This window comes from Jatropha curcas, chromosome 9 (genome assembly GCF_041381405.1).
Source record: "Jatropha curcas cultivar XTBG-Jc1 chromosome 9, XTBG_Jcur_1.0, whole genome shotgun sequence".
Classification (NCBI taxonomy): domain Eukaryota; kingdom Viridiplantae; phylum Streptophyta; class Magnoliopsida; order Malpighiales; family Euphorbiaceae; genus Jatropha; species Jatropha curcas.
This window is the reverse complement of record NC_143159.1, coordinates 3,883,758-3,896,140: the sequence shown is the minus strand read 5'-3', so window position 1 is coordinate 3,896,140 and position 12,383 is coordinate 3,883,758. Positions and strand designations below refer to the sequence as shown.

General features: G+C 35.8%; 2 protein-coding genes across 2 annotated transcripts; both read right to left on the bottom strand.

Annotated features, from left to right (window-relative positions):
• Nucleotides 1–2,104: 2,104 nt before the first annotated feature.
• LOC105630799 (putative pectin methylesterase CGR2) lies at nt 2,105–5,958 on the bottom strand. The gene is made up of 7 exons (XM_012212762.4): nt 5,808–5,958; nt 5,509–5,669; nt 5,314–5,353; nt 4,913–4,954; nt 3,932–4,306; nt 3,268–3,323; nt 2,105–2,375 (listed from the first exon to the last, which is right to left on the bottom strand). The coding sequence occupies exons 2-7, from the start codon at nt 5,641–5,643 to the stop codon at nt 2,223–2,225; spliced, it is 801 nt and encodes a 266-aa protein (XP_012068152.1). The 5' UTR covers nt 5,644–5,669; nt 5,808–5,958; the 3' UTR covers nt 2,105–2,222.
• Nucleotides 5,959–7,779: 1,821 nt separating this feature from the next.
• Nucleotides 7,780–11,610, bottom strand: CSLC12 (Cellulose-synthase-like C12). The gene is made up of 5 exons (XM_012212765.3): nt 10,174–11,610; nt 9,730–10,038; nt 9,268–9,558; nt 9,022–9,135; nt 7,780–8,920 (listed from the first exon to the last, which is right to left on the bottom strand). Exons 1-5 carry the CDS (start codon nt 10,945–10,947, stop codon nt 8,297–8,299), a joined length of 2,112 nt encoding a protein of 703 aa, XP_012068155.1. The 5' UTR covers nt 10,948–11,610; the 3' UTR covers nt 7,780–8,296.
• Nucleotides 11,611–12,383: the final 773 nt, after the last annotated feature.

Sequence of the window (12,383 nt, the reverse complement as noted above, 5' to 3'; positions counted from 1 at the left end):
ATCAAAACACATTGAGATTAAGTTCTTGGCTGTGAAGGAGAGGGTACAGAGTGGACAGATATCCTTAGAGCATATTGGAACAAACTCTATGATTGCGGATCCGCTTACAAAGGCAGTGATACCGAAAGTTTTCCATGAGCACACCGCTCATATGGGTATCGTTTTGTTTGAGACTGTCTAGTTTTAGTGGGAGTTTGCTCTTTATGCATACATTATGTTTTTGAATGCTCTATTTTATTTTGGATATGTTTTATTATGAAATTTTGTTGAGTACTCATTTTGGTTGATGGTTACACTCTGTATTATTATTATTGTTTTGCTTGATCTCACTTTTGTTGGTGACCAGTTGGAAACAGACATGATGATCACATTACATGTAGTTTTCATGCTACACTTCTATAATGAATCTATGTCATTTAGGGGTATTGGTAATGTAGTTGATGATGAACTTAGTCATGAGATCTATGGCGAATGTTTCTTCAGCTCTTTATCAATATAACTAATGGACGAGATTGTTTTTGGATACCTTGTATGACTGCGTTTGTTGAGCTCATTTTGGTGTATGTATTTTATTTAACATATGTTCGCCCAAGTGGGAGATTGTTGGATTTAATTTTCTATTGTGGGCTTAATATGTAAAATTAAATATGTACAGCAGTCCAATTGTAAAGTCAATTTCAAATGTGGTCTTGATTGTGAATAATTGACTATTGAGGTATCAACTAATTATAGATATTAAGTGTAGAGACCATTATATAATTCCTATTTCGTTAAAGGACCGAAATAGGAATTGTACTAACCCTACAGGTATATAAAGGTCGTGGTCCCCAGAGGAGTTGAATACGATTCAGTTTTACGTTCCTTTCGCACTGCTTCCGCAAAATCGATTCTTCAATTCTCTGGAAGGCTGCAAACCTAATTCTACACATCAAGATCGACGAACAATGATGTCAGGTACGCAACCTTTTCTTATTCAATCTATTTTGTTGAATCTAGTGATTTGCACGATCTAGGTTATTGTGGAATTATTTGAGATTAATTCATAACATAATACGGCTTGCTTTTGTCACGTGTGGGATATTGCCTTCATAAAGCTTAAGAAATTCTCCAACACGTGTTAACCAAGTCAATCAGAATGTACAGAAACAGAAGTAAATTGTCTTTAATAATTTCTCCATCTAGCACAGGAACAACCCAACGGAAGCACACAAACGGACACATACCCCGACAGGCTAACCATTTAAGACCTAACAAGAGTTTTTGATTGGAAAAAGAAGCTCAGGCTGTCTCAGTGGCACTAACCAAAACTTACTGAAGGTCTTATTTCAAATTATAATTGTCTCACAAGTGCTTGTTTCTATTCAAACATCCTTCAAAAGGAGACTTTATGATGCAAAGACAAGCACAACTTTGTATTCTCTCTAAGTCAAAGATAAATCTTTCGTTATGGGCAATCTGATTATTTGCATTTTGTAAGATGGAGACAGGATGACTATACTACCTGTCCCTTCTGCATTTCATTTTCAAGTTTGTTTGTCCCGTTGTTGCTTCAAATAAACAGATTGGAAACAAACAGAATGACAATAATTTTGAGTTTCGAAGCTGTATACGCTAGTGAGCTAATGCATCACGATCCACAATCTCCTTTTCCTATTGGAAAAATGGCAATTCCTTATATTCTTTGTAGAAAAAAAAAAATGTAAACTTTTAACTTTTACTTTAATCTATTAAACACATCAAATTATAAAATTGTATTTATTAAGCGCTTCAACTACGAAATTATATTAAATACTTCAACTTATATAATTAAATCGATTAAAACACGTATTAGAAAAATATTAAAAGTTGCATTGATAGCAAATTTGCATATATAAGCCAAAAACGCTAAAAAATTGTTATTGCTATCGAAGAGAGATGTACAATGTAACCAAAATTCAAATTTTAAGGGTATCAATAGCTAAACAACTTCTTGTTACAAGTTAAAACAGTCAGACCGAAACATAATTTGAGCTAAGAATATTGATCCATGCTCCGATTTCGGTATAACAATGACAATCAAAGAATAAAAGTCATGTGGGTTGAAATACAGCATGATACAAAATAATTAGCAAAAATATTCTATTGAAGAATTTGAATTACTCTGATCCACATTTACAGAAAAAAATTTGGGTTTAGTTATACCAATGAGCTTCAGTAAAAGTTGATTTAAATTATGCAGGAAGTCAACTGTATGCCTTGAGGTGGAAAATTTGGCAACCTGGGCTGTACGACTTCTTTGCTGCTGCCTGGTCAAACTTCTTCACAGCAGCTTCATTTTCGTCTAAACTGGTCTGGATAAAGTATCGTGTCCACCAAGACAAACTCCTCAACTTAGCCTGCAAATAAAAAACTTAAATCTTAATCTTAAGTAAGATATAAACATCGCAAGTTCTTCTTTTACTCCATTCAGAGAGTCGTATTTAGAAGTAAATGAGCTAATGATAAGAAATGTGATTGTAAATAATTTGGCACCCAAAAAAAAAAAAAAATCAAATTCTAGGTATCAAGCAATGGTTTTCTCATCTCTGGCTCTCGCCAAAGTAACATGTATTAACTTCCAATATAATTCTCTTAAGAGATACAACAATGATTTACTCCTTTGAAGTTTATGACTGTTTAATGAAGTTCACAAAAAATTCCACTCAATCAGTATGTGATAAAATAAGCGCAGAGAGAAATTCCATTCAAGTTCAGATATTCCAAATTAAGATTCTTAATAAGAATGAATGATTTCATGTAACTATGCAACAAAGATGATATATGACTACTTGGTACTAAGAATGACAGTAAGCCAATTAGCGTTATAATTTTTCCTCTCTACTACCCCAAGGGCATTTAAGACTTGAAATTTTATAGCTAGAGGTTATAGGGACAAGTCTATGACCCTCTCAGCAAATAAAAGGAGGGGATGCTCTTTTCTGATGCAATTTACAGGTTCCACTACAGATCAATTGCAAAGCAAATTGACATTTGGCACTTGGGCCACTTGATTCCAAACACTCTATAGACTAAAACCATGACAAACTGCCAATCCCATCTCAGAAATTAGTAAGGCAAGACTATTGCTATTTATCAAAACTGCAATACACAACAGGAAAGCAAATGATACAGGTTATGCAAGAAATATAATTGTATTTTTAACTTAAAAAATTAAACATCAACAAAATAAAATAAGTAAATAACCAAGCTTTAATCTAGGAGCCAGCATCCCACAAGTAAGCCACTTACTGCTTTTCCAAACTTGGATACTTCTGCAACTTTAGATCTATGCTGACCTGGAAAGCCTGCATGTAACACAAAAGGTTGATGCGCCAAGGTTAGATATATGCCTTCTAGATTTTATCCCTGCATTATATCTCATAAGAAGGATGAAACTGAATAAATTGGTAATTTTGCCTATTCAACAAGACAAGAAGCCGCATATGTCAGACAAATCCAAAATTTGTCAAAGCCGATATAGGGAGGCTGTTTGCAAAATGGTATCCTTTCAAAATTGACTTACAACTTAAAGTAATTGTAAATTTAGATAATTGGTAAACTGAGAATGAAAGCCTAACTTCCAGAACAGGGTAAATACTTAATCAACTAAAAGTCCTTAAATATGTCCATCAACAATTGTTTTTTCCAACATCATGAGATTCTAAATTCCTAATCAATGACTAAGCAGAGGGAAATAGGGTATGTTGCTACTTCTGTAAGAGGATTTCAATAACACCATTAAGTTGCTGTTTATTCACTCTAACAAACAATAGAAACCAGAAGCCTGAGTGGCAGCCAAAAAGACCAAGAATAGCAAACAAATAAATGATTTGAAATAAGTCAACAAACAAATATTCTAATCGATACTAAAACGTCCAAATGAAAATTCTAGCTCAGTCGAGCTTTTTTTTACCTGTAAATATTATCAGACCCTCACTCGATACCCTAGCCAATTCAGGAAGCGTTCTGTTGAGATACCTTGGAGACAAGTAGTCTAATGCATCTGACACAATTACAAGAGAAAAAGACTTTGGCCTGTAAGGAAGAGGAAACTTGATATCGGCAACACGCACATTGCCCTTTTGCACTAGTGCTCGGCAGTGACTATCCACATCCTCAATATCATATGGTTCCACACCCCAAGCTTCAGTTTCCTCTTCTTTCAGCAATAAAGAAACCACCGAACAAGTATCAGGGCCAACATGCAAAACTTTACGCATGTGGTCACCATAGGCCTTCTTCAAAATTGGAATTGCTCGCTGAACCTCTACTGTGCACGAAAAATCACCTATACATGCAGGCAAAGCTTACTCTTTAATTCAAACACAGGACGTGTTTCAGTCTTCAGTTGACTCAATTCAAAAACAATCATAGTTTTACAAAGTCACTATGGTTAATCTCTTATGATACAGCAGAGCAACGAATTGCTAATAGATAAAGTATGCCACGACGACCCAAATTCACAACTGTCATTGCACTTTCTGGAACTATTTTTAGCATTATTGCATTTTCCTAACCTCTCTTTCTGGCATCTTTATCCATAGTATGAACTGTGCAAATTCACATAGAAAATAGTTGTAGGCATGTCTTTTAGACAATTTTCTGGTAGATAATGACAATATACAAGAACAAAAAGTTTTCAAAGACATTAAGTTGAAAAAAAAAAAAGAACAACTCAAACTTTTGTTAAACTCACAATCCAAAGGAAAAAATTTTAGAATCAACCAAAAGTTCATGAACCTTTGGCTAACAAGGAAACTCTCCTCACTTTCTTGTTGAATATATTTGCCAATTAGTCCACAACTATGTTGTCAGCAAGGAATTTGTAGATGACCATTAATTATATGAAATCTCAAAAATTGCGGAACAAAATTTAAAAGTCACTCAACTTTACCTTCAATCGTACTGACAACCCCTTTGTTGCTACCAAATCCTCCTATCACATGAACATAGTTCAGTCAATGAGTGGCAAATGCAAATAAATTCTGTAAATTGTCAACAATTAGTAATCATAAGAGGATAGATCATAAACAATTTCGCACTTTGTAAATGAGCTGCAGAATGAAAAGTAATTTGCAGCAACAATTTTAACGACCAAAAAGAAATTTTGCATAATACTATCTATACATTGCAAATGTGGAAATGATCAATGGTTGTCCATTTAGGAAACAAAAATTATATACACATACATACAACGACAATTTTGAATGTCTTTCCTCCTCAACTATCACAATAGACAGTATTAATCCAATAAGAGCGGGACAAAAAGCTTGTTTTAAAAAATCAAGAACCAACCTGAGCCCCTGAACAAGTAGGCAAAAATAAAGAGTGCTCCCTGAAAAAATTTCGATAATAAATCAGACTTATATACAGCAATCAGGATTCAAGTATACCTTGCAATGCAATAAGTTTGAACATATATATAAACACACTAAAATAAAATCAAAATTTGAAAGTGGAAAATAAAGAGTGGTTAAAAGAAGAAGTTACGAGGACAATAAGAACAATCGGAAAATATGGAGCAGAACGCGACTTGTAATTGAAGGCGAAGAGACCAGCGGCTCCTCCTCCTCCTCCACTACTGTCTCCGTATCGCCGAGACGGATTGACTGGCCTCCTTGACATAGCTCAAAACTTAACCGTTGATGTGCCTGCAAATATACTATGCTGTTTGTTTCAAAACTATCTAGTAAGCTTTCCATAAATATAATTAACAATCACTAATAATTACAATTAGGCGATTGTGGCAAATGAGATTATAATTATCCAGGGAGAGGAACTGTAGAAACCTTGCAGTTAGATTCCACGTGCAAGAGAAAATCGCCTATTCAATTCAATTCCAGATCTTTAATTTTGTATTCTTGTACGTAATTCCATGTTTTTGGAAATCAGGAAATGCAATCAGTGAGGAGCGTTCTCAAGTTGAGCGGTTGACACGTGGCTCATGGGAGAGAGTTCATGATAAGCCCATGACATGTCCGGCCCATTTATTACTTGTCTAGCTCCATTTAATATAACTGTCTTGTCTCCATAGCCCAGTCCATCTATAATATAATTCAATTTGCTACATAATTGGAAAACGACGTCGCACTCACAAGTGCAATTTCTTAGTATTACGCACGCGCAATTGCGCATATAATTATATGGGCCATTGGGTTAGGATAGTGCTGATTTATTCCGAGATACAAAACGACAGATCGTGGATTAATAGTTATTTTAAGCCAAAATGGCTGGTAGGTCAGTAATGTCATATCAATTATTGAACCACCAATACAATAAATAAAATATTTTTTCAGGTTCCAATTGATGAATTTTTGTGTCAAAAAAATAAAATTGAATTGTAACAAAGGTGCCTAGTTTAGTTGGACCATTACTAAAGCTTTTGTTTTTTTTTTGTTGTGTTACTTTATTTCATGGAAGACAAAGCAGTTTCAGGTGGGGTAACCTTGACGTCGATTTTCAAAACAGAACCAAGTGCTCAATTATAAATCCCTGGTTTGGACCAAACCAACCATATCGAACCCAACGACCCAGAAACCTGAGTAGGGGATGCTTCCTTCCTTCCCTTTTTTCTCTTTCTTGGTGGATTTCCTTTCATCCAGCTCATATGGTACTACTATCTTCCAAAAGGTTCTTAATGGGGATAGGATAGAGTTACAGACAGTACGTAATTTGATACTATTTGACCGACTGACAAGAATATTTTACTATCAGCTTTCAACACAAGACAGAAGGATAAGTCTGAAAAATAAAAACCAAATGATTGTCCTAAATCAAGGAGATCCTGTTCCCTGATTAAGAAATAAAAAAAAGAAAAAAATTACAGATTCAACATATATAATCTGGCTGATTTGGACTTATTTTATAAATCATTACTAATATATTTATTTAACTAATTGAAGTCGCCTTCAAATGGAAACAAAAAGAAATCAGTCTAGTTAAATTGAAGGTGTGAGCTGGATTTATAACAGAAAGTTTAAACAAAGATTCATTTATATGCCTCCGATGCACAGCAACCTGCCGTCTCGAAGAAAAGAAACCCCACACAAACAAATGCCACATGCCCATCAAATTCATAGAAAGTGCCACTCCTTCCACTTGCTAAGGTGGGTCTTCACTCCAATATTCAATGCCATGAATTGCCACTTCGACACCCTAAACCATCCTTCAGAGTCCTAACTGAACTAAAACCCTGGTTTGTCCTTCTAGTAGTGTGTCCTAGAAACAGGGTTAAAATTAGGAAGATAAACAGAAAGAACACGAAGACTTACTCTTCAATTCTCAGTTTCTCCGTAAATTTTTTTTGAATGAACATGAAGATGTGTGGCTTTGTAGATAGGTATCTTAGAAGGTCCATATCGATGGAGTGGTCCAGCTGCTTCCCAACCATAAATTCGGCAGGACAACTTTGAAATGGGCCACACTAAATATTTATCAGATAAAACATAATCCCATGTGCTTCCCACTACATTACACTTTTATTTGTTCCGTGTCTGTGGGCTTGGAAAACTACTTCAGTTGATAATTTAACTTTGCAGAACTGATCACACGTGTTAAGCAAGTACATTCAAGAGGATCAACCCAACTCAATTCAAAAGTTTGATAATTAAAATTAAAAAAAAAAAAAAAAAATTAAGGGTATTCAAGAATTCTCATGTTTCAATGTCGGTGAGGGGTTGAAGTTAAACAGATAGGTAAGTACAAATTCATAGAGGAACTTCACAGATGATAAGCAATTTGCTACTAGAGATTGGCTTCCAGTTTCTGGAAAAGCAAAACCTGAACTGCGATTCAATTTCTTCTCTTGATAATTACAGTAAAATTAACTACAATTTGAATGCACATGTTCGGAATTGATTAGAGTAAAAAGAAAAAAAAAAGGCATCTCATGTGGAGTTCTGCTATCTCTCCTTAAAAATGTAAGTAATTGTTTGATGTTTTAACGACAAATTTTTCTTACAAAAGAATTGAAGCAAAAACAAAAGAATGAAAAAACAAAAAAAGAAGAAGGAAACCTTACATATAATCAAGAGCATTGATATTATGTAATTTTCGGTGTCTCCCAACTGCAAGTCATTCTTCTGTCCAATTTTTTAAAATGTTTTCTCGTATTGGGGTTCTGAAGGGTGAAGGCTAGAAAAAAAAAATGAAGCGTTTCTCAGCCAGCGGTAATGATCTCCCAGTGTCGGTTCTTCTTCATTGATATTCTGTGTGCATCCATTTCGCCTGTGCATCTACAGCTGCCTTATAACCCCCTGTAATCCATCTAATTTTCGATTCACTCGACCTGCTCCCCTATCAAATCAAGACCAACCAGCAGGAATGATACTCCTTGAAACAGCAAAAAGTAGAAATGGATCCCCTGTGCAGACAGGAGACTCCTCGCTGAAGCTGTTAAAAGAAGAAAAGCCAATGCGAGTTCCTTTGTATATATTCTATTATGCTTCTTCTTTTGAGTATTTTGTTCCTTCTGTTGAAGTTCCTCTTTCATATCTCCAAGATTTAGCACTGACGCCCCATTTTGATGCTTTGTTTCTTTTTGAGCTAAGGATACAAGATCACCCTCAGAAGAGCGACCAGACTTCTTAGTGACAACCCATTCATAGGCACTTCCAAGCTGGAATAGACCAGAGATCATGGCATTGAACTTAGTCACTGACATAGTGTTCTCAAATAGAAGATACGGGACAATGAAGGGGAAGGATTTTGGTGCAGGGAGGATATTGAGAAATGACATTGTGGCTGGAATATAACACACAACCCATGCTGGAAGCTCTGCCTCTGGTACAAACATTGTCATGGGCAAAATTATGCAAAATAGGGTGAAAGAATAAAAGGGCAGGATCAGTTTTCTTAGCAGAAAGAAGAGAAAGATCAAATTGAATTTCTTCCATATGCCAATCTGCAAAACCAGTTGAAAACAACATTAGCAACTATAACCAACACAAACTGGAATACTTGTTAAATTGTCATCACAAGAAAAAAGTTCCTCCAAGTATTTACCTTTGATCTTATGATAGCAGGTAAACAGAGTCTAAACAACTGCATGGGTCCAGAATGCCATCTGTGTTGTTGCTTTCTATATGCTTCATATGATTCAGGCAATTCACACTGGCACTGAACACATGAAGGAACTATCTATTAGTCTCATATGAATCAACAATTGCCACTTTCAGAGAGAGAGATTCAAAAGAAAATCAATGATAAAAGAGTTCATTCTGATAAATTAAGCAAGAAGTACTATTATACCTCAACATCATTCAGGAAGATAAATTTCCAGCCGTGAAGATGAGCACGGACAGCGATATCCATGTCCTCAACAGTAGTTCTCTCTAACCACCCACCAGCATCATCTAAAGCCTTTATCCTCCATATACCGGCAGTCCCATTGAACCCAAAGAAATTAAGGAAAACACCATTTACCTGCTGCTCTACTTCGAAATGGAATGCTAAGTTAATATTCTGCAACCTTGTTAACAAGTTCTCATCCTTGTTTACAAATGACCATCGTGCTTGAACCAGTCCTAACTCTTCATCATCCTGTAGTTTCACCACAAGACAATACCACATACAAATTTCAGTCTTTTCATTATATTCTAGAGTAAAAACTTCAAATAAACTTCTCTTTAAATAGACAAATAATAATTCCAAGCTCAAATTCAGCTTTAGAAACTATAACACCTACACCAACAAAGCATCAAATTCAACAACCTTGAAGTGAGGGACTGTTCTTTTAAGAAAGTCAGGTGTGGGCTGGAAATCGGCATCAAAAATAGCAACAAATTCATAATCTTTAACATAGCTGCAACTCATTGCAGACTTCAGATTACCAGCTTTATAGCCTTCTCTAATTTCACGATGCCTATACACAATGTGGGAACCCTCTTGTTGCCATTTGTTCACCTCTTCTTTAATCAACAATTGTGTGATTGGATCATCAGAATCATCAAGAACTTGAATCAAAATTTTTGATTTAGGCCAATCCAAATTACACACAGCAGCAATTGATTGTTGATAAACCTAAGAAGTATTATAAACAAAAGTAAGCATTGAAACCAAAATTAACTTAAGTAGACAACTATACTTGAGCTTAACTTGAAATAAACAAGTAACCAAGTAGAATTAAAAGTTGAAAATAAGAAAAAAGAAATATACCTCTTTCTCATTGCACATGGGGATTTGGACAAGAACCATAGGGAAGAAGCCATTTTCACCGGACTCAAGATCAGCAACTGCGTCTTGTTTGGGAATGGGTTTTATCTTCTTAAATCGGATCCAGAAACAACCCAAGCAGAGAATAAGCCTATCCAAACTCTGGATAAGGAAGAGCACAATACATACATTGGCGAGGAATTGCAATGGAGGAGCGAGATACTCCACGCGAATCAAAACCCACCGAGAATACAACGAATCGAAAATGTCTTTAAACCCAAACGGCGTGGCTAATAAGTACTGCAATTGGAGATGTGGAGCACCAAAATGCCAGCCCTTGAAATAGGCAGCCATCTCGAACCCTAGAAGTAAAACTGATAGCCATAAAAACACCTTGATACAGGAGTAGAACCGCGTTCTGACAGTTGGGTCCTCATTTACCCGGTCGATATCGGCGTCACCTTCTGTGTCGGTGTCGGTGCGGCCAGAGCGGAGACGACGCTTGATGGACGAGCCCAGGGAGACCATTGCGGAGGCAATGGAGGTTAAACAACCGGCAGCCTTGTGGGCTTTGAGGAGAAGAACCCATGTTAGCTGCTTGGCGTTCTTGTTGCGAGACTTATCCCTTGTACGCGCCGGGGAGTTGGCGCCGATGATGAAATCTTCCTCGGATGGACCCTCTAGCTCGACCATTGACCAGTTGGGGTTCTCCATTTTGACCACGACGGGTGTGCCTCTATGGCCCTCCTTAGCCCACCAATCGAACGAGGGTGCCATTGTCGTTAATTTTTCTGTTTTGGGTCTGATCTATAAAAATAAACCAGACACACAAACAAAAGAAGGAACGGAACAGAACAAAATAAGCAATCAATATTAGCCCAAAAACTGTTTCCTCTTAATTGTTTTTTCTTTTTCTTTTTTTCTTTTTGTTCTCCCCTTCTTTCTCTCGAGGGCTGAAAAGGCTATAACTTTGATAACATTGTCAGAGAAAAACAGATAAAATGGATGGGAAAGAAAGACGCGTGGAAGACGAAGCAGAAGCAAGAAAGCGAAGCGTCTCTAAATCATGGCAACAAGGGGACGGGACACAACTTATAAAAGAGAGATCTATTCTTGATAAATAAATAAAAACTGAAAAATGTGAGATAGGTAAGAAAGAGAGAAAGCGAGCTATGAGCAGTGAGATGAGTCCAAAAAAGCTCACATTCGATTCCAGCTTGCAATATGAGAACGTATTAAGAAGGAGAAGAAGTTATAGGGGAGAGAGAGAGGGAGAGTGGCGTACAGAGAGATTTAGAAAAAGAGATGGTAACAGCTCAACACGTCTTTGATGTTTGATATTCTCAAAAAAGAATCAATTTTTAAATTTTCAAATTTTTTATGTTTACCAAAGACCAAAATATACATTCACATCCACACAGACCCAGTCCAGGTAATAACACAGACACAAACACCACGTTCTTTTGTAAATATCAATTGGAGCTTCCTAAAATACAAGATTTCGATGGTTTTGTTTCTTTTTCTTTTTATTTTTTCTTTTTCTTCTTCTTTCTCCTTTTCCAGCCAAACATACGATTCACGGCAACCTCCGCGGATAAATTTCTATTGCTAATATGGGAACAGAAGACATATAACAATCATAAAATCAATCCAACGCTAACTTTAGGGTTCAAATCACAAAAAAAAAAAAAAGCACTGCATCCGACAAAGACAGTTTCCTTGTTTTTTTCACCTAAAACCTTTTCAAATTAAAAAAAAAATCACTAATTATTACAGAAACATAGGATAGGAGGTCAAGAAAAAGAAAGAACCAGAACAGAACAATCCAGTTAAAAGTAAAAACACACACAGCTCTCTCCTCTGTTTTTTATTTTTTTTATTTTTTTTTGAATAAGTTTTACTATTTATTAAACTTCTTTAACCAAGTAATAAACATTAAATAATCACACGCGAAAACGCAGGTCGAGAAAGATAAAAAGAAATTTCATCTAACAAAAACCGATTCCCTTGATACTGTTAAGTGCCGTTAGTTTAAAACTACAAAAGGCACAGTTTTGTGTTTTCCTTTGTTTTGAAACTGAAATCGTTTTTTATTTTAATTAAAAAATACCACGCCCCGAGAAAGAGCGTGCAGTTTACGCGATCAAAGCTATTTACGGCTAATTATGATTTTGGCAGTTAATAGTGCTAAATTTGTTTGTTAGTAATAGTAA

What these genes read in the sequence shown, in the direction of transcription:
- LOC105630799 (XM_012212762.4), bottom strand. Translation starts at nt 5,643, where the DNA reads ATGTCAAGGAGGCCAGTCAATCCGTCTCGGCGATACGGAGACAGTAGT. An exon ending in CTACTTGTTCAGGGGCTCAG is followed by an intron (nt 4,955 to 5,313) that starts GTTGGTTCTTGA and finishes TTCATGTGATAG; the next exon opens with GAGGATTTGGTAGCAACAAA. An exon ending in TATCCAAGTTTGGAAAAGCA is followed by an intron (nt 2,376 to 3,267) that starts GTAAGTGGCTTA and finishes TTTTATTTGCAG; the next exon opens with GCTAAGTTGAGGAGTTTGTC.
- CSLC12 (XM_012212765.3), bottom strand. Translation starts at nt 10,947, where the DNA reads ATGGCACCCTCGTTCGATTGGTGGGCTAAGGAGGGCCATAGAGGCACA. An exon ending in GAACAGTCCCTCACTTCAAG is followed by an intron (nt 9,559 to 9,729) that starts GTTGTTGAATTT and finishes GTGAAACTACAG; the next exon opens with GATGATGAAGAGTTAGGACT. An exon ending in CTGCTATCATAAGATCAAAG is followed by an intron (nt 8,921 to 9,021) that starts GTAAATACTTGG and finishes CTGGTTTTGCAG; the next exon opens with ATTGGCATATGGAAGAAATT.